Source organism: Zonotrichia albicollis, chromosome 7, assembly GCF_047830755.1.
Source record: "Zonotrichia albicollis isolate bZonAlb1 chromosome 7, bZonAlb1.hap1, whole genome shotgun sequence".
NCBI lineage: Eukaryota > Metazoa > Chordata > Aves > Passeriformes > Passerellidae > Zonotrichia > Zonotrichia albicollis.
Window position 1 is genome coordinate 41,025,526 of NC_133825.1, and position 27,513 is coordinate 41,053,038.

Below are 27,513 nucleotides of genomic sequence, written 5' to 3' on the forward strand. Positions count from 1 at the left end.
AGGCAGCATTTTGAAACCCTTAGTTTTGTCAGTTGAAAATCAAGCTCCAGGTTGTTGGTCTGTTCTAATAGACATGTTTTGTGGTCAACCTTTTCATCACTCTTGTAGACAGGATTGCTCAAATAATCCAGCCATCTAAATACCTTACCTCTGACACTGTTCCTGGATACTAAAAGCATAATAAAGATTACAGGGATAGCAGGTGGGCTGAATTGATTTATGGTGATATGACCTTGCCAGTGTTTGCGATCCCATTGTGAGTGCTGCGATATCAATGTATAATTTCAACTCCCGTCTCTCAAAGCTGTGTGAAAACTTGTCTGGGCTATGGATTTCTTTGTTGAAACTGTGTGGCAGCACTCCTGCCTGTCATTATTTCAGCAAAGAAAGACGATTTCTGGCCTTCCTAGTGGTGCTGGTGTAGGCCAGCTGTACAGCGGGTGTTAAATAAATAATTGCAGAGGACAAGTTCTGTTTACTTTTTACATTGCTGACCTTATAATCGGGAATGTTTTGCACGGGAAAGAGCTAACTGTGTCTGACGCAGGCCAATTCCCTGAGAGCTTCATTCAGCTGCTTTCAATCATCTTGTGGCAGAGACCCCCCACGAGCAGCTGGGGGCTGCCTTTCAGTAACCTGAGGATGAGCAGGGGTTGGGAGGTGTGTCCTAATGGGGAATGGCACCCACAAAATACCTTAACTGAGTGCTATCCTCGCCTTTGATGCACTTTCCAGCAGGTTAGTAAGTCTGTAGCAAGATTATTTACAAAATTATGTTATCAAATACATAAGTTGTGGTAGTAGAATAGAAAGAAAGAAACTTTCAAAGCTGTGCACGCTGGCCCAGTGTATCTCTTGCGCCATGTATTTCACAACAGAGCACAAATCCTTAAATCTGGGTATCTCTCTAAAAGATGCTTTATGTACAGCTCTTCTCCAGCCTTCTGTTTACCTATCTGCTTTCCCACTGACCCAAGAACAAGCACTTCCCTCTTTGCCTTGGTTAGATAATAACATATTCTGTTTCTGCTGTGAGAGGATAAACTTTGCAACCCGAAACACCCTGAAATCTGGAAATTCATAATAGACATGGATTTTGAGGGTTTGGCCATTACCAAACCTATTGGTGCATGGGAACAACTGTTCCTTCTTATTCTGTCCCTCTCTAAGTGGATTGGAGGCTGTGGCTTCTTCATACAACCGTATGGTTGAATACCACATGGTATGAATGCCATACGGTACTCAACATACCATACAATGGGTTAATTTTTGGTAAGGTTTCCTGGAGCCCCAGTCTCTCCTTGGTTTGGACTGCTGGCTTGCAATCCAGGGATGAAGCCAGCAGGCACAGGGGGCTGGTGCTGCCCTGCTCCACAGCAGGGTCCAAAGGCTGTTGGTCTGAAGTGGCCAGAGCATTTCCAGTGCGGCTGTGCAGGGCAATCCTGGCCTTGCCTTCCCCATACCCAGCAGCAGATCCCAGGAGCAAGCACAGAGCTGGGGAGAGCCAGCACCCGGAGCATTGCCCAGCTGGGGGTGCAGGTTCTTGGAAACAATGTTCCAAACTTGGTCAAGACATGAGGAGGCTGAGGCAGCTTCAGGGCTTGTGGCAGTGTCAAGTGAGATGGTTTCTCTGGAGAGGGAGCCTGTGCCTGTATCCAGCAGGTAACCACCAGAGCTGGGAAGTGGCTGCAGCTGTTGGGATAGGCACGCTGCTGCGTAGGCTTGCAGCACAGTGGAATTAGATTGCTGGGAACAGGAGTCATCTGTGGCTCCTGCGCTGAAAACATTATATGCTCCTGGCTTTTCTTTTTGAGACCACTGGGCAGATCTTATTTGCATGCTTTGTAAAAGTTTTTTAAAGAGTTTTGCAGCTACTTAAAGAACAAAGGGTATAACTAGCTATAAAATAAAACTGTTGTCAGGCCTGTGGTAAATGCCTGGAAACACACATGAGTCTGGACACACTCCAGATGCTGGGGGCACAATACAGCCTAGGCACAGGGCCATGCCATGGCCCCCGGTGGCAGTGACAGTGCGTGTGCCATTGTGGCATCCCCTCTCACCACATGCACTCCTCAGCTGCTTTGTGCGTCCTCAGGATCTCCTGGGCTGGGGTTTGTGAGGCTCTCCGTGTTGTTTTGACTGTACTTGCACACTGACTCTCATCCATAATCAAATTTACAGCAAACTGAGTTGTAAGTGCAAGTCAGAGAGTAAGTGATGGAAACCACATGGGGAAACAAAAGGCACCTCAGCTCTGAAGCTGAGCACTGGTGTCAGCCTGTGCTGGCAGGGAGTCGTGTCATTACATAATGATGCATTTATCCAAACGGTGGTTTGTGTTTTGGGAGACAGATGTGCCTTGCAGTTGCTAGTGGAAGTTAAATGTTAAATATGAAACCCATTCATTTTCTCTTAGTCATACTTTGGATTTAAGCAGATGTTTTCCTAATTTGTGGTTTTCAAATGTAGCATGCTGACAAGACATTTATCATTAACTACAGCTTCATCCATGCAGTTTAGCAAATTGGCCAATTATTAACAGTGAGGGTTGCGTGGTGGTTGATGCATGGTTCCTGCTACTTTGAAAGGCCTCAGTTGAAACTCAATACATTTTTACAATATAAATTAATTGAGCTTTGGATCACATCCCCGTTGTATGAGTGTTCTCTGCTCTCACTGTCAGAATGAACAGCCATTTGTAATGCAATGAGTAGCTGTGCTGTCTGTGAGCAGAGGTGGTGGAAAGTGAAGGATAACATTTTTCCAGTAGGAGCATGAAAATGATAGTTTGGTGGTGGTGCTGGGAATTAGCGAGATATCTCAAAGGTGTTTCCCAAAGCAAGGAACCACCATATGCCTGAAAAATTCATCTTCTGTTTTCCCAGCTCTGGAGTTCAAGCAGGCAATTCAATAATTTACTCATCCCATGTATGAGACTTGAAGGACAACGTTCAGTGTACCTCTTCTTTCTAGGAAGTATAAAGACCTTGATTTTCACCAGCTGGCACTGCAGAAATTTTGTCTTTGATTGTAGCTGAACAGGGAATACTCTTGAGGACAGCTTGTTTGTAGTTGCTTCTCATTCACTTTTTTCATCCTCTATATTTGCATTTGCAAAACTATAGGCTTTGTTACAGAACAAGCTGCTGTTCAGATTAATAACAGAAGGACTGTAAACAAAATAAATGCATGTGGAATATTTTCTCTTGCTTTATGCAGCCAGATGTGCTAGGTGGGAAATACCTGAGGGGCTGGCTTTAAAATCCCATTTGATGTCCTCTTCTTCACATTACCTGCTTTGTAGGAAGAGAGAATAATGAAGGTATCACAAAATCAGTCAGGATCAGTGATGTCTCAGCAGGGGGGCTGGAGGTTGCATGAAGTGCAGAAAAGGGGGGAAATTGCATATTTGGGGACGGTGTGGGAGGGCCTGTATGGCCTTTGCTTTCCCTGAGTTTGGATACACTAAACCACTGGCAGCAGCTGTGTATCCCGTGCTGGGCTTTCACATGAGGTGGGTGTAGGTAGGTGTGGGGTGAATTTGGCTAACCCAGATGCTGATCCTTTGCAGTGCTGCCAAGCTCCTGGAGAAGAGTCCATTCTCTGTTGGCGCCCCGAGCCCCCTGCTCCCCTCGCCAGCGAGCCTGCAGCTGGCACAACTCCAGGCCCAGCTCACGCTCCACAGGCTGAAGTTGGCTCAGACTGCTGTCACCAACAACCCGGCCGCCGCCACTGTCCTCAACCAGGTGCTCTCCAAAGTGGCCATGTCGCAGCCACTCTTCAACCAGCTGAGGCACCCCACGGTGATGAGCGCCCCACAGGGCCACAGCGCAGGTCCGCCCCAGGGGCCTGGCATCGCTGGCACGAGGTTCCCCTCTGGTGGCATTGCCTTTTCTGCCCAGAGCCCGGCCTTAGCTGCCCCAGGGGGAGGTCTGGGAGCCGTCCAGGCCCAGGCGCCCAACGCAATCGTCATGAATCCCTTTGGAAGTGTCATGGCTCCGACCTCCGGCCAGCAACCCGTGGTGGTGGGTCTCAGCAAGGCAGGTGCTTCCACATCTACTGCTGCAGGGGGCTTTTATGAGTACAACAAGCAAAACGCCATCACTGCCGCCTCTCAGGCATTCGCCTCGGAGGGGGAACAGTCCAGCCAGCACGGCTTCCTTGCTGGTGGCACCCACACTGCCACCCCAGCAGCAGGGCCACGCTACGAGAGTCACTTTGGGGCTCCCGGCCAGCTGCAGCACGAGGCGGCAGCGACATTTCCCAAGGAGTCCTACGGGGCAGCAGCACAGCACGGTGCAGCACGGGCCTTCCCCAGCGACCCACACACGGGCTCCCATCCGAAAGGAGATCCCGGCCCTGTCTTGCATGGCAGCAGTACAAGCAACCAGTGGGAAAATATCCCTAATTTCCCCAGCCAAAACAAGCCTGACCTCATGCCCGGCGACAGCCTGTGGCCGTCAGCGAGTCAGCAGCAGTATGAAATAAGAAACGAGCTGTACAACCCCGAAGAGCCGACACCTGACACAAAGTTCAGCACGGCCGCCCCCCCCTCCTTCGGCCGCCTCAACCACAGCGCGCAGAGCTTCAGCAGCCCTCGCATGAGGCAGAAGGAGGAGCGCAGTGGCGGCACGCCCGACCTGCCCACCCGCTCCCTGCCGCCGCACCAGCTTGGCGACCTCCGCGGCGTGGCCCCTCTCCACTTCCCCCACATCTGCGCCCTGTGCGACAAGAAGATCTTCGATCTGAAGGTGAGTGGTTTGAGGGCGTCCCTGGGCATGGGTCAGACCCTTGGACAGGCTGTCAGGTGACTGATCTGGCCACCAGCTCCTGCCACCCCTCAGTGCCAGTGTCCATCACCACAGAGGTGCCCTGAGAGACAGAGAAACAAAAGGCCTTAGTTTTGCTGAGGCCATGGTACATCTGTTTCATGGCAGTTACTGGGGCTTCGAGATCGGGTTTTGTTCCACATGCTGCCGTGAAAGATGGTGAGGTTACAGCACTGATGTGAGAAATGTGAGGTCTGAGCTGATGTCCTAGCTCACCTCGTGGGCCCGAAGTGAGGCAGGGAGGAGCCTGAAGCTGATCCCCCGATACTCAAGCCAGTGTTGCAAACCCATGTCTGTAGTTTCATCTGCTTCTCTTTTTCTGATCCCAAAGGCTTCTCCCTAACACAGCCTCATGGAAGCAGCTTTCTTAAACAAACCAACACATTTTTTTCATAAACTTATTTTAACTATTTCTCTGTAGGAAATTTTTCCTCCTTGTGTCTCACAAGAAAATTAGGTCTCAGGGTCCCCAGGGACTTTGACCCAAAAGCAAGAAGCTGCTCCGCACATGTAGTACAGACTGTGCTCTCTCTCACTTTTTTGTTCATATTGCCAAGGGAGCTCCAAATTCAACCTCACCCTCAAGAAACAGCTTCCCAGTTTCCCAGGCAGTGTGTTGTAGGTCACGTTATTTAGGTCAGGTCTGGAGAAGGGCGCTTAAGTGGCCCTCTGAGCCCCACAGCCATCCATGGTTGTTCTGGCCTCCTGGTGAGCCCTGCTCAACAAGTGCTTGTGACCTTTTCTGTCACATCACAGGACCAGCACCTAACCACAAAGGCATGTGTTCTCATGCTGATGGTGGCCTGACAATAAAATTATAACAGCATGTGTGTAAGAAGGAAAATGACCAGCAGATTAAATACTACCTGATCCCTAAACAACCTGGGGATTTGGGGTATTTGAATATATTTGCTTTCGTGTTTACCTTTTACTCTTTTAGCAACTGCTTACAAAATGCTTTGCTTTGTTTGCTGCAGCTTGTGGTGCTGGGCTGAAGCAGACCCTGTCTAAGGCATGCTGGGCATTTGTTTTTTTCATTAACACTTAAAAAGTGCAGGGGGAATGCCATTACAGTGAGTTTCAGGAGATCTGTTAGTTGGTGTTTAATGCCCTGCCTCAATTGAATCATAGAAATGTAAATAGCTAAGTGTACTTTCACAAATGTTGCTGATCTAGTGAAATAATAAGCACTGTCCTGGCTGCCTTGAATACTGAACATGTTCTTTATGGACATTGCAGCAATTGAAGGTGCTTAGCACTTTGCAGGATGAGGTCTTCAGCAAGAATTAAATAGCTTCATTACTAGAAATACACTGAATTTAAAAGCTAATACAGAGAAGGTTTCCTTTTGTAAAATAATTGATAATATTCAGTTAATGAATCAGTAAATGCATTGGTTGAAGGTGTGCTTGGCTCTGACATCACATGGTTTCTTCAGCATCTCAGTATTGTTTTTAGAATAAGGTAAACTGAATGGAAGAATAATCTTTTGTAAATTTGTCTCAGGATTTTTCCTGTGTTCATTGTCTCTTTGTTTCAACGTAGGACTGGGATCAGCACATTAAGGGAAGTCTTCACATTCAAAAATGTATGGCTTTTTCAGATAAGTAAGTATTATTTTAAAATGAATTCTTCAAACTGAATTTCTAACAGAATATCCCTTACTTCAGTGGTTTTCCACCAGGAATTTACTGCCTAACAATGAAGCTTTAATGTTTTTGGTATATCATGCATGTCCCTGAAGTTCTTTTCTTTCTTTTCCAGCACTGGTATCCGGTGTATGTTAAGCTCAGCAGATGGAACATTGCATTTATCGCCAAATAATGCAGCAGTTTTCAATCCATCAAGTATCGAAGGTGAATGATTGTATGTGCAGTAGTTAAAAACACTTTTTTTAATTGAAGGGGAAATGAGTCTCTGAGGAGAGCTGTGCTTTTAAAATGAAATGTGATAAAAGTTTCAAAGGAAAAATTTTGAGAAGCTGTGCACAAAAAAAGAAAGCCAATACTGTGTCCTTTGAAATATGAATTTATTTTTCTTTCAAACAATAACTTGTTTTCATGGTACAACAAAACAGTGTATAATTTGGTGTAGAGACTATGAAATTATTTACTATGTAAATGGGGCATTGTTTACTGAGCACATTAATGCAATTAATATGAGCCAAGATTTAATGAAATGCGTGTAATCCATTATTTAGATTATCTACCAAATGTTGGCGCCTCTTTTATCGCTACACCAGCAAGATCCTTTGGCCAGCCAGGTCCTACATTTTCTTCTCCTCCATCAGGGGTAAGAGTGAGTACCTAAGCAAATTGATGTCTCTGTTTCTTGTAGAAGATTCTTGTAGAAGCCACTTCTGCTTACTGGAATTAAAACCCTGAAGGCTTTCTTTTAGGCAATAGTCTGAATATGAATGTTATTTCAACTTCCCTACAGTTCTTTTATGCTTTTGATTTTGACCAAATATGAACTTGGTTGTAGTTTTTGTTTTGCTTTGTTTTTTCCAGTGCTAACAGATGTTTGCTTGTCAGAGTTATTTGGGGAGGTTGTTAAATAGGTTTGTGTGTGTTTTCCATTGACTTTTTTCCCCCATTATCTGAGTCTTTTTGACCCAGGAAGGTCAGCTTCAGTTTGGGATGAGGATTTGGATTAATTTTGAGTTACCTTCACTATTGAGCCCATCAAGCAACCTACTATCTCTCTGGTTATTTGTAGCAATTGCTCTCTGCCTCTCTCACACTGAGGTCCTTCCCCCAGGTAGCAACAGTGGCATGGACAGTGGCTGCAGCTTCACTGTTATTCTCCTGGAGCTCCCAGATCAGTTCATTATACTGGATTGGCTTTTCCTTAGTTTATTTTAGTGTAGTATTTATATCCTCTGCTGTCACTGGTAGCCTTTCAGCAAGTTTGTTTTGATGTGAAGCCTTCCATGGTTTAGGTCTATTAGTCCCTGCCTGCATTCAGCACAGGTACCCAGTTTTATATTGCTCTAATGCACACTTGAATTCCTAGCTCTATGTTTCTTTTTCTGCCAGAAAAAAGAACCAACATTAAAAAGAGTTCTTACACTAACAAAGCAGAAACATTTTAAAAGAGAAAAAAAAGGCAAATAAAAGCAAACCATATTCATAATGAAAATACAAAGTTGTTAGGGTTATGAAACTCGTAAAATGAAACTCATCACATATCAGAAAGCTACAACTAGAGCTGGACACACCAAAGACTTATGTTAGGGCGTTCATGGAATAGCAGCAGTAATCCAGGGGTTCAACTTTTCACCTTGTTAACTTTTATGTATATATCTCTCCTGATGTGGTCTCAGACACTGAAAAGCCAGGCTGAGTTGTGTCCCTGTGGCACTCCAGTTCATTGGAGTTCATCAGGCACTGCTTGCAGAAAGTTCACCCAGATTTCCTTAATCCAGCCAATTTTCTACAGTGCAGCTTTTACTGTGCAAGAGGTTATTTGAAGGGGTTTCAGCTTCTGCCTGTCACAGGCACTGTGAGTGCAGGCCAGCAAAGAGCAGAGCTGCTCATGACAGCTGCCTCCAAGGTCAGAGGTGGACTAGTAGTGGGTGCAGAGGAATGTTCCTTTTCATCATGTCTGTCAACTTCGCAACAAATGAAATCACTGCTAATACCAGTGTCATTTCTCTTTAGAATCTGTCACTATTTATCATTTAAGCTGCCTGAAGAAGTCCTCTTCTGAATGACCTGCAGTATTTTGAGACATAAAAGAAACAATAACTTTGATTTTCCTGGATGCTGTAAATCTCTTTTTTCTTTAGAAGCCTATTGGATGAACAGGGAGCTATATTAGAGGTGTTAAGACTGAGTTTGCCAGCTGTCATTCACTCTGCAACCCAGGTGGCTTATAATTTATTACACCTTTGCATGGTAGTATTCACTTTCAGCTAAGCTGCTGCCATTTAACTGAGCAGTACGAGATTACACTTGACCCTGCATGTAATCATAAACAAAGTGTTCAGATTTCTGGAAGAGCTTGCTCTGTGCTGTCCATCTGCAAATAACTCTATCCCTCTGTAAAAGGCAAGTGCTACCAGTCTTCACTTGGGCGTGGTGAGCCATTAGCACTGCAGGGATGAGATTGGCAGTTTCTTACTATCTATAGAAAAAAATTTCATGTGAAGCTCAAGAAAGGGATAAAGAATTTGAAAAGCAAGAAGCAACAACAACAAATGTAAGAAAACAGCTGTAATTAAAAATCACCAAATTGGATGAGTAAAATAATATTGTAATTAATATGAGGTACATTTTGCTGTTGTACATAATTTTTTTTAGATTTGTGGGTTTTTTAATAGCCATGCAGCTGCATTGGTAACCCCTGGTAGACATTGGTTGCCAAGAAAGTTAACTTAGAGTATTACTGAAAATTACATGCAACACCTGGCATGCAACAGCTCCTCTAACTTCCTGATTGTAGATATGGAAAGGGTATATTCCTTTTCTGGCCATGATTTACAGCTCTGTTTAATGAATGGATCCAGTTTAACTGCAATCAGCTGACAAGGTTATTGCTTGGTGCAGCCTGTTGGCTTCTGGCACGAGTATGTGACCACTTCTTAATCAAGAACTACAGCAGGTTTATGGCATAGCATTTTCATTTAAGCCATTGCCAATTGTGGGGAAGTGGCAATGTCTTACAGTTGTTTGATTTAATGTACTGAGGGCTGTGTGTGGGAACGTGGGCTCTGAAGAGCTGAGCCTTTCTAGTCCAGTTGACTCTTACATGTCATCTTTTAACAGATCTAACAAAACAAACAGAAGGTGATTGGTGATCTGGAGTGTTCTTACACTGGGACTATATTTGCTGTTTCCTTTTTCTCCAGCTGTAGCAGTGTTCTTCTGTGCTACATGCTGCCTTGCCAGATGTGTGCAGACATCACTGCCTTGTCTATTCAGTTGGAGTTGAATTGCTTCATCTTTTTTTCAGGATCAGGTCTCTGTTATTTTTCTGCCAGAATAAAAACCTAAGTTCTGGATTTTTGCACTTCTCTTTTGACTTACCTTACACACTTGAGTGGGCTCTGTCAGGTGCAAGCTCAGTAGCAGATCACTGTGTAATGCAGGGTTCTAATGCAGTAAAAATACACAAATGGTTAAGTGGTGAAGTCTGAGGGGAAGGCAACAGGATGGAGGTGTAAATAAGATAACATTAGCTCTGTAACTTGTGAACTTGCTGACAAGCCAAACATTTGTGATGGCTCTGGTGAACTTGATCCCACAAGATTACATGATTTGCATCTTCCCTTGAATGGCACAATTTTAAATGAAGGTAGAGTTACTTCTTCAGTAAAATCCTAATGGAGAGGTCATAAACATGGAGGTAGCCTGGAAAGATTTAATCCTGTGTGAGTGACGTTTTGCTTGTCATTAGCTATGGTAAATTAACATTCTCTCTGGCTGTACCCTGATGCCTTTTGCACAGGGAGTGTAGAGCCTGCTTCCCATGCCAGGGAGATGGGCAGCTCTTTCAGGACTGCCCCAGCACTCCAAAATAGACTTCCACCCTTGGGAAGTGATCACCACTCCAGTGCTCTGTGCCTTTGCCAGCCCAGTTTGGGAGCTCTGCCTCTCTGCATGTCCACTGCTCACTGTGTCCCCAAGGGGAAGTCCTTCTTCCTGTGTGTTGTTGCAGTTAGAGGGAAAAGTAGCAGGTTTTCTAACCCCAGGTACAGCTATGTGTCCTCTCACAAGTCAGGTGGGATCACTTTTACCCCCCACCCAGTGTGTTCCATGAAGAAGGATTTAGATTTAGTCCCTGCTATCCTGAACACCCATGCAGTGATTTCCAATATCCATAAATTCAGCAAGGACTGCAGTGAGTAGTTAGTTTTTGCAGGAGTATTGTTGATCCTGTTTGAAGGAGGTGTCTGCCTTCTAGAAATCCTCTCTGGACTCTTCTAGAAATCCTCTCTGGACTTTTCAAAGTCCAGGAACGGAGACTCCATTGGACTGCAGCTAAACATTTCCATTTCCATTTGTACTTCTAAACCAGGATTGTAAAATGCAAGTTTTAAAGAATATTTTTTCTTAATAGCAGGTGAGCAGAGCATATAATTTTTTTTGCAGAAATGTAAGATGTTATCTAGTGGAGAGAATATCTAACATACAAACATTGATTTAAGTTGGGTTTTTTTCCCCCAGCTTCCCCAGAGGAAATCTACATTGGGTCGAGTTGTCCACATTTGCAACCTCCCCGAGGGAAGCTGCACAGAGAATGATGTCATTAACCTGGGCCTCCCATTTGGAAAGGTCACCAACTATATCCTCATGAAATCTACTAATCAGGTACTGCACATTTGGGGTTACCAGTGTTGACATCTGTTGGCCAAAAAAGGTATAAAGACATAAACATGAAGACACAGTCTTTGGGGGGAAGCCTCTGATTTAGTAATAGAAACTTAAATACATGAAGTCTGCTCTCAAAGTGGAAAAAAGGTTGGTGGTCACTGAATTACATGAGGATGTAAACATGACCACATCTAAACAAGTTCTTGTTTAAAAATCCTGGCAATCTCAATGAAAAAGTGTTGTGAATCTGTACTTCTACTAATTTTTTTAAAAAGTGAATTACTCCCTGCCTTCTCTCAGCCATTTGTTAGGGTTACTTCAGATTTCTCTTGTTTTTTATAGTAGCTTAAGTATACTCTAAGTATCTTAAGTGTACCAGTGGTGTAAGCTGGTAAGAATAGAATATCTTCTCTCACATTCCTGCAGCAGACAAAATGGATGGATGTAGAATCCATGCTGGTGGAAAATGTTTGAGATTGTAATGTGTAAAAATCACAGAATCATAGAATGGTTTGGGTTGGAGGGGACCTTAAAGACCATCTAGCTCTAAACCCCTGCCGTGGGCAGGGACACTTTCACTAGAACAGGTTGCTCAGAGCCCCATCCAGCCTGGCCTTGTACACTGCCAGTCAAGGAAGATTAGATACCAGTCATTTCATTTTTAACTGAACCATCTTCTAAGGTGACATATTGGCTTTAATAGCTGGTTTGAAACCATTATTTGCAGTTAAAGAAAAAATGAGAAATGGACAGAGTATTATAATTTCAGTTTCAGGTCTGGAAAGCTACCCAGTTTTGTACTATCAAGACATTTTGCATGAGAAGCATCCAGAGAAAATTTATTATGCTGCCTTTTCTCTCTTTTACTTTGTATTCTTAGTTATGTAATAGATTGTAAAGTTCTCTCCATTTGTGCTAGGCCTTTCTGGAAATGGCTTACAGTGAAGCAGCCCAAGCCATGGTACAGTACTACAAAGAAAAACCTGCTATGATAAATGATGACAAATTACTTATTAGGATGTCTAAAAGATACAAGGAATTACAGCTGAAGGTAAGATGGTCATTCTTGATCAAATTATATGAGTTTCCATGGCACATCTGGAGAATACATTTTAAAAGATTCTTGCTGGTTACTGATTTCTAATTAATGCTTCAATATGATGGGGAAAGAAATAAAGATAAATTAAGCAGTGTATATTATTGATCTTTTACACTTGCTCTTATTCTAAATTGTAACTCTTGGAAGAGACACCATTTTCTATGATCCTTTCATACCATTATTTCAAAAATCCCTTCTGAACTTCCTTGTGGGCAGACTCCTTGGTCTAACAAAGATCTAAAACACAGCCATGTGTAAGATACAACATGTCAGCAAAAATAAGATGGTTCTATCCTTTTAGTCAGGCATTAAGCCCAGAACAATACTTTTTTCACTGCTTCCATGCCTGAGCCATAGCAGTCTTGACACCAAGCAGTGGTAACAGGACTAAACAGAATACTGATTTCTTTTTATTTCTTGTGAATGACCTAAGTTATAAAGCATGAGGGTTTTTTTCTTTTAACATAGAGTCAGACCAGAGCAATATTATTTAGACTTTCTGTAGAGTGTGTGACACTTCTGTTCTGGACACTTGAGTGATGTCCAGAGATCACTGCTCTTGTGAAAGTATTTATAGAGGCTTATATACTGTCATGTAATGTTAAGAGAGTAATTTTATTTCATGGTGACTTGGACCAGAACTGGCAATGCAGAGCTTAAGAGCTCCATATTGTATTACCTAACACAGCACAAAGTTATTTTGTAGAACAGCTCTGTAATGTTCCAATTTAATGTTAAGAGTCCTTTATGAGCCTTGGGGAAAAAAAAATAAAGGAACTCAGATAGTTTGGCTTGACCTTTGGAAAAGCCTCTTTCTTTCCTGTGTGTGTATACTAGCTTAAGGAGACTTAAAATGAGTTGCCAAAAGTTCATAAATCAGGGCAGACTTTCCTAATGTGGCATAGGGAGGGGTTCAGATGTTTGGTGGTGGAGATTGACAGAGAGGCAGGGGTTACCCAGAAAAATGTGATAGTTTGCCTAGATTCCAGGAAGATTTTTCTGCTTTTCCAATGGCAATTTTCCAGGTCACGGAATCATTTTGCTTTGCAAAAGAAAGCAAGCAAATAAAAATACCAAGAAGGAAATACTCATGAGCTAGCACATACTGCTACAAACTGCTGAGTTCCTTCATGATTATGTTGCTCATCTGTGTGTGCTCCAACTGTTTGAGGAATTGTGAGCACTCTGGCCTGTGTAGGGCATCCTACCTAGGAGTAATCAACACCCCAGGATACATCTTGCACTTAGCTTGTCTGAAGCTCTCCTTGTCTAAACATAGTCCTTTAGAGCTATAATCCAGAATGAATAACTCTGAGATCAAGAGAAGGCAGTTCATACCTAGAGGATCAGAGATAGGCTGCTCTACATATTTGATTCTGTATCAGAAAAATTGTCTGGTTTGTTTCCTCTTAGATCCAGTTCCTAGAAAATGCTCTGTAGTGATTGTGTAACAAGGTTTGAAAACAAGCTAGTTTACAAAGCCTGTTAGAGCAGCCAAATATGAGGAGAGACTATTACAACGTAATGGAGCAAATTTTCCATTTGTATCATTTTACTGCTTTGATCGTGCTGTTGAGAAGGCAACTGCAAAAGAGAGTGTAACCACAACACTGAAACTAAGTATTTCTAGTTCTAGAATAATTCAGTGAAGCATGGATACTGTTTCTTGAAGGACAAATCACCTGTGTCAGCTTGGAGAATAGGGCAGCATGCTAAACAGTGTCTTTGTTTATTTTAGAAACCGGGTAAGAATGTGGCTGCTATTATCCAGGACATCCACTCGCAGAGGGAGAGGGACCTGCTGCGTGAGGTGGACAGGTAAAGTTTCTCCAAAGTTTGGAATTGAAAGTCTGTAAATCTGCAGATATAAGGAGCATTATCTGTGTGCTTCCCTCTCATATTTAATTTTCATTACTAACTGGGATTTCACTTATAATATAGTATCTGTTTTTATACAGTTCAATAGTTGCTACAGGGCCTGTATAATGAGATCCAATTGAAACTGTGCATGTTATGAAAATAATTCTTTCCTACTGATTATGTCTCAGAAGATATGTCTGGCATGTGAAGAGCATAAAAATGAAACTTTTCCACTCTCCTCCCTGTTGACTGAAAAGCATAAAGGCTGGGGGTGCTTTGAGACCAAGTGGGAAGGAGGCAGTTCAGATTAAAATGTATTTGGGTACATTTCTAATATCTCTGACTTCTGGAACTTTCAGCAAAATGGGAGAGGAATCACAGTCCAAAAACATCTCTTTTAAACAGGTGGTCTTTGTCACTTCTGTGTCAGAGATGCCCTAGCTGAGTGAGTATTATGGGTATACACATTAGGGTCATTGTAAAGGTATTAACATATTAGAAGCTTTTAATGCTAAACCCTTATGAGATGCTTTTAAGAATGAATGAATATATTCTTGACAGTTCTGTGGGGATTTAGTTAAGCTCTGTGGCTATGACACTGCCTTTTCTCCTGTTCACTGTTTGCAGCTGTGCAGTGCATGTCTGTGAAAGGCCTGGGGTCTCAGGTTCGCAGTCCCCAGGGCAGTCCCCATGAGCCTCCAGTGTACAAGAATTGGTAGACAGCAGTGGGTCAGCCAGTTTCAGTAGCTGCCTTTTCCCCCTGCAGCAGGTACGGCGCCGAGAGGCCCCGCTCCCGCAGCCCCATAAGCCGCTCGCTGTCACCCCGGTCGCACACGCCCAGCTTCACCTCCTGCAGTTCACCGCACAGCCCGCTGGGGACCAGCAGGACCGACTGGGGAAATGGGAGGGACGCGTGGGATCAGTCCCCCTACTCTCGACGGGAAGAGGAAAGAGACAGCAGAGAATGGCGAGAGAATGGGGACGAGAAGAGGGACAGGACTGACACGTGGGTACACGAGAGGAAACATTATTCCCGACAACTGGACAAGTTTGATTTGGATGAACGGCTTGAAGGAGGCAGAGGACACCGAGAAAAATACTTAAAGACTGGTTCCCCTGGGTCCCTTCACCCTTTGTCTGGCTACAAGAACAGGGAAGATGACTATTACCGAAAATCCTCGAAGTCAAAATCTGACAAGTTTCAGAGGCAGCTGCAGGATTTACCTGGGAGATCTAAGAGGAAGGAAGAGGCAAAGTTAAGGGAACGCAGGCATTCTTACAGCGAGGACACTGCCAGGGATGAGGCAACTGAACAGAAGCACAGCAAAGCATCTGAGGGCTCCAGGCAAAAACAAAGTGATAAGAATAAGGTGAAGAAAGCTGAAAAAGACCAAGAAGATGCTACTGCTGAAGGCAGTGATGTAAAGGAAACCAAACCACCTGAGAATGAGGTAAATAGAGATCTAAAACTATATGTAAGAGGAAGTGTAAGTGGTGAAGTAATACATTTTCTGAAATATCTTAGAGAATTTGTTGTGGGTGTGATGCTAGCAATGTGAAATGATTTTCCATGATGAAATTGGGGAATGTAGTCACAGAAGAAGTCTTGGGAGGCCATCTTGTCCGTGTTTTTGCCCAGACCAAGCAGATCTATTACACTCTTGTGGTATTGGTTATATGGACATTATCATTTTGTATCTAGCATAGAACCTTTGGGTAACAAATGAGGGGATGGGGTCAGACAGCTGCAAATGAAACCAAGTGACAGTCTGCTATTTGCATGCAGGTTGTGTGTGAAGAGGCAATTGTCCTCCTCCTAACTTTGTGCAGAATGCCCCATAGCTGCTCTTTCTGCATCCATCACCTGCTTCTGCTGCCAGTGAGGAGGATTGAGTTATCTGGAAATTAAGTAATACTTTAAAGAGGTGCACAGTATTTATACAGGGAAGTGGTTGCTGTACTATTAAAATGGAGAATGAACTTTTAATGAGAAATATTTCTTTCTGGATAACTCAACAGAGCAATTATTTCTATTAATCATGTGTGCCTACCCTCAACTGTGGCTGGCAGGGATAATTCACACCACTCCCTTCAGTGTTCTGGCAGAAATCTCTTCCCATGACAGAAACCACTGAATCAGCTCACCTATAAAATTATGCAATCTCTGGAGAAATACTTCCAGTGGTAAAGTGTAATGTTTGTGGGTTTGATTCTCCACTGGGAAGAAGTAGGAGGGGGAACACATCCAAATACCTCATTTGCTCGGTCTCAGCACAGCCCATACTCACATCCCCACCCCTTGGGGATCTGGTTACTGGCTCTTGGCCCCCTTGCCGCCCCTGGAGTCCCCCAGGGATAGCTGCTGCCATCCACCCCCAGGTCTGTTGCTTGTGCCTTTGTGCTGCCAAGGCCATTGTCGGTTGGTTCCAGTTGACCTTCTTCTCCTGAGGGGCTAAGTTGGTGGAATTTCCTAGATTTGTAACTCTAGTCTGTAACCAGCAGCAGCACTGCCTCATGCCATAGATAAGCATGTTTGTACCACCTTTTATCATCTTTCTCCTTTGGCTGGTATTTTACTATGATGTGTGGTTTCCTGGGAGGAGATGTCAGAGAGAAATGTCAGACAGCATCCCAAATCACACTCCTCTGCATGTTTTCCAAGTTGTTTTACAGTGGCTTTGCTAAAGACATACCTCTCGGGGGACTATTGCTAGTAATTTATTTTAAAAGGAAAAAATAGTTTTGTATGTCTTGGACTCATTTTTGCTTTGTCCCCCTTTTACTAAGTATGAGGTAGTACTGTGGTTTTGTTCTTCCCAAGTATGAACTGTACAACCAATTCCATTTTCAACTGATCCTGTGTCAATAAACAAAACAGTCGAGGTCTTCTGCAGAGTTTAACACTGCTGCTCTCCTTACCACATCTGAGCCAACATAACAAATGTGGGTAGAGAACAGAAGAGCGGAGGCTGGAAATTTTAATGAATTGACATTCTCCCCCACCTGTCTTTCAGCCAATTCTGTGATATAAATTACACCTCTAATTTAGTTTAAAATTCTTTTTCTTAATTCTTATTTGCACAGCTCTGCTAACGGAATTTATTGTTGGGTCTTTTCCCACAGCCTAGTTGACTTGCATAAACTTTAGAAATAAAGAATGTGACCTTGTGAGTGACTTTGCTTCTCTAAACCCAGAATAGAAACATACTAGAGCACCACTGTGTGTTGTATACATGTATATGTATATGTATTTATTTTAGCTTGAAAATGAGGAGCAAGTTCCAGTGAAGAGCTCACCTTCAGATAATAAACAAGGAAAAGAATCTGGAGAGATTCTGGAAAACACAAGGAAAGAAAAGGTTGGTGACACATTGTTGGTGTAGCTTCTTTGAGAAAATGATTGAAACCTCAAGTTTGGTAGAATGTCCTCCCAAATTAAATATTAACCTCTCATGAAAAACCACATAAAGGGGTTGGATGAAGGAGGTTATCAAAATTAACTTGCCTTATCTTGACCTCTGCTTTAAGGGACAGCTTTTCCTGAAGTCTCCAGAACTCTTTTTTTAGTTACTCTTTGCTCATGTACATTGCTTCACATACATAGCGCTTGGCAGTGGCAGCTGTGAGGAATGTATGCCCAAGTGAGCTGGGTAACTTGGCAAACTGTGCCCAAAAATAGGAGATGTGGTCAGTTAGTGGGGAAAGAGGGGAGATATGATGAATACTTCTTAGAACATTGGCCTTCTGAACTATAGATAGCAGTCTTCTGATTGTTTCTGGTTTTAATTAAATAATGCCTTTACAGCAGCCCTACTGCTGCATTGCAGTCGGGGACAGCAATGTCCCTGGAATTCCTCCAGCTTCATTTCTGTAGGGTCATGGGTTGATGGTCAAATATGGAAGATATTGATATCTGTCGCTGCAGAAAACTGATCTCCTGGCAAGAGCAGTGCCAGCTCACAGAGTTTTCATGCTGTTTTAGGATTCTAGGAGGGGAAGTGTGGGAATGGCCAAACAGGAGGAGAATACAGATTATTAATAGATTGTGTGTACGCAAGGAGTCTGGGAGTTGAAATCTAAGATGCAAGTGTGTCTTAAAAGTGAGATATACCTTTTAATTCTAAGACTTCCCAAGTCCAGTATTAGTGCCTAAGTCCTCTAAGTCTGAAACTGCATGTATGAGGTGTTTCAGAATATGTGCCTTGGGGTATAACTGTAAACCTGCTTTTTTTCCTAAAGTTTAGGCCAGTGGCTCCCAGCACAGTCCCTGCCAGAGGGATCTTGCTGGTGGAAGGAAATGACTGCAGAAGGAAGCCATGTTTTCTCAGTCACCATGTGAATTTAAAGGACCTGGTCCAGGAAAGAGAAAGCCACAGTGGCTTGAATGGGGTTCAGTATATTTTCATTGCACTGAGAAGGAGGCAGAGGAGGGGGATCACACAGTAGCATCAATTGGATAACAAAGTGTAACACATTGTGCCTTGCTCTACTGCTTACAGAAAAGCAAGGAGCAGGGGACTGGAGAGACTGCAATCCCCAAGGCAGTTACAGAATCTTCACAAAGAGAAGTTTATGTGATAATTCAAGAGATTTTTTTTGTCCTTGTGCATGAGATTTAAAATCACAGCACCAAGGCATATCACTCTTTGAAACTAAAACACAAGAGGAGTTAGACATGGCCATATCAAGGTTTTTCCTGGTTTCAAGGACCACTTTTTACAGTGATTAACTATAATCACCAATCTCTCAAATGTTTTACATCTCTGACAGGACCGAGACTGGGAGAGTGGAAGTGAAATAGAAGGTGAGACCTGGTATCCTGCTAACATGGAGGAATTAGTGACAGTAGATGAAGTGGGAGAAGATGATTTAATTATGGAGCCTGATATAACTGAGCTTGAAGAAATAGTCCCAGTTGATCAGAAAAATAAAGCTGCTTCAGAAATGTGTCCCTGTATGTCAACCATGTTAGAACTGAAAAACGATCACAGCCACTTAACAAGAAGTGACGACAAATTTGCCCATAAAGCTTTAGAAACAAACTTCAGAACAGCAAAGGGCAGTGCAGCTTCTAGTGGCTGTCAGGAAGATGATGAGGATGATGATAATGATGATGCTGTAACTGAAGCATCAAGCCTAAATCTGGACCCTGAACAGAAGCCAGAGGAGTTGAAAGAAGACCAATCTGCTAAGGAGTCTGATTGCCAGCAGAAGGAAGGAAAAATTGATAAGAGCTCTGACACTCGTTTAGAGCCTGAAGATCACCAAATACCTTCTGTTCATCTGAAAGAAGAGACTCTCCAGCTCCCTGATACATTTATAGATGATTACAAACAGATGGGATCACAAGGAGCTGAGAGCAGAGAAGTTACGGAAACGCTCATTAAAAACGCTAGTGAAGAAACAAGACATGGAAGCCAAGAGTGTCCAGAGGCCAAGGGTAACTACTGCTTTTTTTCCCTTCTGCCTGCAGAGAGCCTTGCATGTTTTCTCTGAGGGTAGACTGAAATTTATTGCTAACAAGAATAAGTGTCGTTAATAGTATCAAGGCTTGTCCTTGGAGCAGCTTAGTAAAAGAACCCCAGTGCCTTCGGCCAAGCTAAATCATTAGAGCCTCTTAGATGAATAGTGTAAAGGAAATATGATAAGCAGCTTGCAAGCTTTCTGAAAGGCATAAGCTGCTATAATTGTCACGTCAAGGTTCACATGAGTTTAGCTGAAGTCTTTCAGTGCCTTGCTAAATTTATTTTGAATTGTCAATGAAATGAGTGACAGTCTCTGAAGGTCAACAGAAAAGTATCTGTAATGTCTGGCTGGCTCCTGGACAAGGTGGGTATTCTTACACACTGTACTGAAGCATTTTTAATATGGATATCGTGCATAGATTGTTACTTCTCAGTCCCTGTTCATGCAAATATATGCCTTTTGCCAGGACTTGCCTTATCATGTCCTGTTCTACTGCATGCTGCCTTTAATATAACTGATAGGATGTGCTGTGAGATAATGTCAATAAATGTAATCATAGCTACCTATTTATATTTGTCAGGAAAAAAGGGATCTTGAGGCCTGAAAGTCAGTTCAGTTCCTTAATGTGATACTTGAAAAATGGGCTGTGCATAGTGAGATGAAGTGAAAAATTATGTTGAGTATGTTGGTCAGAAATGCTCTTTTTTAATTGCTGCCAGAGCCCATGTGATGGACAGGGGCTTTTGAAAAGAAGCTGATGGAAGATTTTTGAGAGTGCAATGCTGGAAGCATTTCATGTGAGCATCTGATTTTGAGCTAACTTCTTCCTCCAGGACAGATTTGAAACTCATTGGTTTTTAATACTTGCCTGATTGGCCTGAAGACACCTTGCCAGACTTTGCATGTTTGGAGATAATATTGCCATGGGACTGGGCAGGGCAAAGTTGGCTCTCCTGGGCTTCCTGGGCAGCCAGCTGATGAAAGAGTTGGGTGTCTCAAGAGCATATTTACTAGTGTTTCCAGCATCTCAGCTTCCAGCTTGTCAGCAGGGAGCCTGGAAGCTCCAGGGCCTCTCATGCTTCCCAGGTTTCAGACATGGACTCGTTATCTGGGATCTGCTGTCCAAGGCTCTAGGCCCTCTACCAATGCAGCTGCCAGCTCAGAAGCACAGAAATCAACTGAAGTGGGGTTTCAGTTGCTGCAAAGGCCCTGAGTGGCTAAGCTTACCAGCTCACTGGGGGTCTTCCAGCTTCTGCTGCAGTAATGGAATCCTGGGGTAGGTTTACATTTAACTTGAAAGCCAACCAGTTAGGATTTTATATTATTTTCTTTTAAATCATGCAATAGACATATTTAAAAGTGAAGAAAAATTCATTCTCATAGCCAGAAACTGTAGGTCTTTGAACTATAGACTTGAAAGACAGGAAGGGTTTGGTTTGGGCAAAAACATGTTTGTTTTATAAGAAAATATATCCCTTATTTAGATGAAATTTGCAATGCAATAGAAATTTTGTCAGGGCAAGTGAGGTAGTTCTTTGATGTAAGGACTGAAAAAGAGGAATCAGACCAGTTTATCTGTATTTCTGTAGCTCTGTGATAGCAAATTCCTCTTATTTTAAAACAAAATTAATTCATATGTTAGCAATCATGGGAAGGGACATCATCTGTTCTTTTGACTGGCTATATCTACCTCAGCAAACCAACCCAGTGTTTCCACATCTTGAATCTCCAGCTGTGTCAATTAGTGTCAGCCAGCAGGGGCCAACCATCCCATCCCTACTATTTAGAAACCAAAATCTTTTAGTGGCCGGGAGCCATAAAGCAGGAACTATCCCTTGGAGAGATGAGGATGGGAGGAGTGACTCCAGGGAGAAGATGCCAATGATGCTGCAGGGATCCTACAAAAGGCAGGTTTGGAGAATTGTATTCATCAGGTCCTGGTGCCCCCACCGTCCCATCTCAGCACCCCTGTGTCAGCCCAGCTGCAGCACTGATCATGCAGTAATATATGTGGCTACAAAGCTGCAGTCAGGCCATGCTTCTGCCAGAGGTGTGTAATGTTATAGCTCTGTTTATAGACTAAAATACAAAAACCCCTCCAAACATAGCATTAAATTAGAAATAGAAAAATGGTCTGCTGGGAGAAAGCAGAGTGACTGCACACCATAGTACAGCTGCTGGAGTTGCACTAAACCTGCCTCTGATTGGAATGGAAAAGCATTTTTTTTCCTGATTTTACTTCATTTATAGATCCACCCAGAAAGTGTTCCCAAGAAGCTTACAAACGTCTCTTTAATAAACTGTTTTCATTCAATGCATTTATTCATTTGTTAAGCAAATTCTAGGTACTTGGAAATGAGATCTCTGGAATTCCCGGAGGTAGAGCCTAAACAAAGGCCCTCTGCAGCAGGCTGGGAACAAGAGGACGTCTTCACCGAGCTCAGCATTCCCCTGGGTACGTTGGGCCGCCCCCTGCAATACCCAGGGCTTACAACAAGATGTCACTTTAAGGCTACTTGCTATATTTATTTCTCAGAGCAGATGTGGGGAGAGAAGGAACAGAGTATATGACAGACGGGTAGCTGTTGAAAGAAACAGCCTTTTGATTCTACATCATTGCTAATTCATTCCAAATGAATGGCAAAAGGCAGCTGATGAGATGAAATAAGTTTCTTTGGACTATATATGAAATACATATGAAAAATTACTTAGTAATTTAAAAGTCTTTGGCATAAAGCATAAACAGAAGTATTGGCTTTACTGTGTAAATACTGATTATGAGCAAAACACCTGGAAGAAGTACATCCTCAAAAGCAATCTGTGTAACTTGATGTATTTACTGCTAAACAGTATTATTGCCTTTCTAGCCCTTGAGGTTTCAGAGTGAAGTTTCCAGTCAATATTATGACAAAATAGATTTTAAAGCATGTATATCTAAGAGAAAAGGTGTGTTTTCAATACACAAGATTTTAAAGTGCAGCTCAATATTGCAAAATTAGGGAAATCAGAGAAGTGATTCAGGATTCAGTCTTCCTATTCTAATATTTAACTAAATAGCATGTGTTTTTCTTTGAAAACAAGTTTATTATGAGAGGAATAGGATTTCACTGACACTTTAATGTAATTCAGAATTTCTCAACAGGCGTGGAATTCGTGGTGCCTAGAACTGGGTTTTACTGCAAGCTCTGTGGACTCTTCTATACAAATGAAGAGACAGCAAAGACAAGTCACTGCAGGAGTACTGTTCACTACAAAAATCTCCAGGTAAAAACACACCTGAAGCTACCTAACAACAAGCTTGTAGAATGGTTTATGTGTAAGGTAGATGATGTGATAAAAAAATAGTTTTTAGTCTGTAGACAGAATTCAGATGAAGCGAAATTCAGGTAAACAAACTGTTCAGTAGTTCCAATCATTAGCATGCTAATTTCTCACTCTCAGGTCCTTGAAATCAACTTCTGGATCATAGGTAAAAAGAGACTTCTCTTCACATTTGGTCCTTGTGACTAGCACAGCATGCAAGTCAGATCTTTAATTCCCTGTTTCAGAGGGTCCCAGATGTTTCTGTCACTGGGAGTGACCCCAGCAGTAGCAGTGTTCAGTACATCTTAACATCAGGAGCATTAAACATGGCATTTGTCTGATAACAGAGGCAGAGCCATTTCTGTGTTGGTGTGGGTTCTCAGCATGTTTCAGCTCGCAGCTCTCTGTGACACATGGGCTCTGTCAGGCATTTCCTGTGACCTGCTGAAATCCCCTCCCTGTGTGCAGAGCAGCCCTGCTGGGTCATTTCCATCGGGATGTGCAGGAGCATGTCAGTGCTTGTTGCTCCCTAAGAATGTAACAAAAACATGTCAGCAGTTGGTAACAGCACAGGGAGACCATGTGTGCCTGCAGTTCAATCAAAGACCCGCCTTTGTCACTTTTGAGGGGCACCATCAATAGAATCAGTCACAGCAGCCTGAGCATTGCCTGTCCCATGCTCAGGGCTCCTCAGGGGCTCCCAGCCCCAGTCCTGCCTGTGAGCAGGGTGTGTACACTACAAACACTCTCCTGCTGGCATTCTCATACTCTTAGCAAAAGTCATGGCAGAACAAAGCAGGGCTGCTCCTCCTTTCTCTGCTCCTTCCCTCTGCCCACAGTAACTGCAGTAACTCTGCTCCTGTTCAAGTAATAGCTTTCTTTCCTTAGCTGGCTAGTAGGCATTGACACTCACAGTCAAGTAATTTCTCTGGGAGAATTTTCTTCTTGGTTTCCCTGAAGTTCCATGGCTGTAATTATACCAAGGCCTCTGGCTTCCAAAGGCTTCCTACAGAGCTCTGATGCTTGCTCATAATGGACCCTCTAAGTGCAAGCTTGAAAAACAGGTGCCAAGTTTGCATTCCTTTTTTTGCTTCATACAAAAAACCCAGAGGGATTCACCAGAGGTGGTACCACACAGTGCAGGCCGTGTATCCCATGCAAGTCTGTCCCTAAGAAACTCATTCTAAAGAAAGATTGCAGCTCCTGCCCCTGCCCCTGGAAACTGGTTCCATGCAAAGAAGAGGGATTTTTCTTTTTTAATTTTCTAACTTATTTTGTTAAAGTCATAAGAAACAGGCCCAACTAAAACTGACTTAGTGTGAAAATAACCTCTTTTTCTCCCCATTAAGACATTTCCCATGAGTACTGTGGTAGATAGCTAACACTGACTTGAGATAAAAGAACAAAGACTATAAAAGCTGTTAAAATTAAATCTGCCAAATGCAGCAATAAAAACAGGCTGTTCTGTCGAGCTATACCTCTTATCTTGCTACATACAGGAAGTAAATGTCTTGTCCAACTTTTGCCTGCTCAAATGGAAACTTAGCAAATTTAAAATCACTGTTCTATGCTGCTAGAACCCTTTTAGTCTCCATAATGATCTTTTATGCATTCTGCAAGGAATATGAGGCTTCTCCTGTGATGATGCATGTTAATGAGTGTATCCACCAATGTAGGAACTAGGGACTCTGTAGTGCAGCTATGGGAGTGCTGCTGCAGTGTTCCTGTTCTCCTTCCTGAATGCCAAATGCCATCATCCAGTGACAACAACAGTGTCCCAAATTGTGTCACAGCTTTGAGTCTTTTATAGCTGATTTGCTACTTGTTGTCTCTCATGTGATCTCCTTGAGCCACATCCAAAATATATGGTCAGTGTTTGGATTTGGATGCAACACTGAACAGCTTGTTTGCCAATTTTCTTCCAAACGCCTTGTTTATATGGTGATAGTTTTGTCTTGAAGTAAAGTAGTCAACTTTATCTAACTATGATGCCCCTCAAATAATATCAATCACTGATTTAAAAAATCAGCTGTTTCTTTGCCAGCCTTGCAGACTTTGTGTAATTTTTAATTCTCTTCATCATAATAAATTATTTTCCCAGGTGATATTTGTATTTACGGAGACACTGCAATTCCCATGTCGAAAAAAATCCGTATTTTTGCCATCCCTTCCTCCACTTCCTCCAGCTACCATTCATCTGGTGGAAGCTACCTTGGCAACTCAGTGCAATATTTCATCCTGTTTTCCACTGGCTTTATGCAGTATTTGTCAAAAATTGTATTTAAATGAAAAAACATACATTTTTTTACTTGACTTCCATTTTGCTATATATTAATCTGAATCTCAAATTTCAAATCTGGTGTTTGTGGTACTCATGACAGCTGGCAAAATCAGCTAAAGGTAGTGGATAGAACTCAGTCTTACTTTGGTCGGTGCTCATGAAAAGCCCCAAAAGCGTGGGTTATCTGATGCAGGGACAAGTGTTAGTGATTTATTACAGTTCACGCTGTACAGAACACGTCTCCCTGCCTTTATGGTCCCTATATCTCTGTATACTACTGTAACATTTACTCTGGCTTTTTGCCACGTGGAATTTTGCACCTGGAGATCAGGCCTGAGAGTTGTGTAATTTCCACAGCCCAGTCTCTCTAGTCAGAGTAATAAGGGTGCAGTCCATGGGTATGTCCATTCATTACCATTGCTGAGTAACTTTCAGATGAACCTCTTATATTCAAAACTTGTATTTATCTGAGAGAATGTGGCAATTCTAACACAGCCCTTAGGATTTTTACAGCCATTTCTTATTTAATCTCTTCCCCATGGATTCCAAAGAGTAAACTGTACTCTGGGGAAATCCTGCAAGTAGAGAATTTTGCAGTGATGTGAAAGAACCTTTTCAAAATAAATCAGAATGAGTAAATAGCTAGAAAGGAGTTTTATGATCCTAATAATGTGTAGATCAGTTATTCTTGAGTATGATGAAGGTGATGTGTGTAAATCATTAAGAAGAATACCTCTACATTATTATGTTGGAATTTCCCAGGTGTCTCTGCACTAGCTGTTGTTGAAAAAGTTTCTTTCCATCCATTTCTGTGTCTGCTGACCTTGAATAAATAGTTTGAGCACTGTTTTGAGACCCATACTCATTCATCATCCATTTTGTGTGCAGCTTTGCCAACTAAGAGCACTGCCAAAAGGCTGAAAGCCTCACTGGCCATGTCTGTTCTTTAAATCTCAGTGAGTACCCAAAGCAGTGAAAGGCTTTATCTTAGAGAAACACAATAAAGGTAAATACTCTAGCCAAATTGCTAAATTGTGTTGATTATTACTGAGTGTGATTATTCCCTTAAAACAAAATGTTCTCATACAAAAGGTGTATCTCTGAGCTGGACATGCTGAAAATATAATATATAAACTTTAAATCAAGACTCTGAAATCACATTTATGTTCTGACACACCAGAATTCAGTTGACTCAGTGGAGTTAGTTCCTGCCCTGTAGCACAGGGGAGTAGAGAAGAGGTGAGGTCTGGTCACACAGACTGATGGGGAGTGGAGTCCTCCTGGTTCTGCCACCAGCTCCTCCTGTGACACACAGTAAAGCTCAGAACTTCTGAGGCTCTGCATGTATTCAGCTAGTTTGCCTGACACAGCCATATCTCTAGCTTGTGTGCTTTCTTTCCTTTTGAGATATTGGAAGAGTTAGAGCTCTGAAGAGGCATAAAGATTCCTGTGTTGAATATTTCCAGTTTTGGTAACAATGCTTTGGTTTTTTAATGTGATTGCAGAAGTATCTATCCCAGCTTGCAGAAGAGAGCCTGAAAATGAAGGAAGAAGGCAGCCCTCTGCCTCAGGATGACACTGGCATCGTTCCTCACTTTGCAAAGAAAAAACTATGATGCAGATGAACTGGAAGAGCTGTAATGAGTGAATGCTGATACCTTTTTTTTTTTAATTTTTATGATATAACTGTCAATTTGCACTGTACAGAGGAGGGGAAATAAAGAGCATGTTCCATGCATCTATGCCCAGAGTGCCATTAAAAACCAAAATGCCTGAAACTGTTTCCCACGGTGAAGCAATGCTGGCATATCTGTTAGAAGTGGAGCAATTCTTTCTCACACTCTGCGTGCTGGGAGTGGTTTCCTAGATTAAATCAGAATTCTCAGGGATTCTTAAAGTTTTAGTTCTGATGTAACATGTCAGGTCAGGTGGAGTACTTAGAAGCACTCAGCATCCTCCAGTGGACGCTGGAAGGAAAGGAGATGTGACTATTTATAGGCTTTAATGTTGCTTAAAATATCTTCAGCCATTTGCCCCAGTGAGAAGTAGGATTTGCATAAAAGTAGATTTTGCTAAAACTAGTGAGTAGATGGCATAATGGAAACCCCATCAGCACCCACCTCCATGTCTTAGAGCTTGGTGAAATGACAAATGTTTGTGTTGTCAAGCACTGGCTGTACACTGGCAGTGTTGTGTGAATTGTGGGGGAGCCACAGTCTGTCCCAGGGACCTCAGAGCCTGAAGCCAGCACAGCAAGAACATTCAAATGCACGTGCTGACAGCCAGCCTGCTCTGGTTTCAGCATTTTCCATGGTGTGGTCAGGGTGTTCTCCAGGGACCCTTGTGTTTGAAACT

General features: G+C 42.7%; 1 protein-coding gene across 8 annotated transcripts in view; it reads left to right on the forward strand.

Annotated features, from left to right (window-relative positions):
- Positions 1-26,896, forward strand: part of RBM20 (RNA binding motif protein 20) — a 98,018-nt gene extending 71,122 nt beyond the window's left edge. For 5 of the 8 annotated variants that reach the window (XM_074545204.1, XM_074545207.1, XM_074545208.1 and 2 more), the window contains 13 exons: positions 3,575-4,754; positions 6,378-6,439; positions 6,597-6,688; positions 7,033-7,130; positions 11,003-11,146; positions 12,069-12,200; positions 13,987-14,066; positions 14,875-15,559; positions 17,369-17,467; positions 18,879-19,548; positions 21,910-22,029; positions 22,717-22,838; positions 26,664-26,896. In XM_074545204.1, coding sequence (XP_074401305.1) covers positions 3,575-4,754; positions 6,378-6,439; positions 6,597-6,688; positions 7,033-7,130; positions 11,003-11,146; positions 12,069-12,200; positions 13,987-14,066; positions 14,875-15,559; positions 17,369-17,467; positions 18,879-19,548; positions 21,910-22,029; positions 22,717-22,838; positions 26,664-26,774 — 3,595 coding nt within the window. In that variant the 3' untranslated portion in view covers positions 26,775-26,896. The remainder of the gene's footprint in view (positions 1-3,574; positions 4,755-6,377; positions 6,440-6,596; positions 6,689-7,032; positions 7,131-11,002; positions 11,147-12,068; positions 12,201-13,986; positions 14,067-14,874; positions 15,560-17,368; positions 17,468-18,878; positions 19,549-21,909; positions 22,030-22,716; positions 22,839-26,663) is intronic. The other 3 variants (XM_074545205.1, XM_074545206.1, XM_074545209.1) reach the window with 3 other exon arrangements.
- The last annotated feature ends 617 nt before the right edge of the window (positions 26,897-27,513 follow it).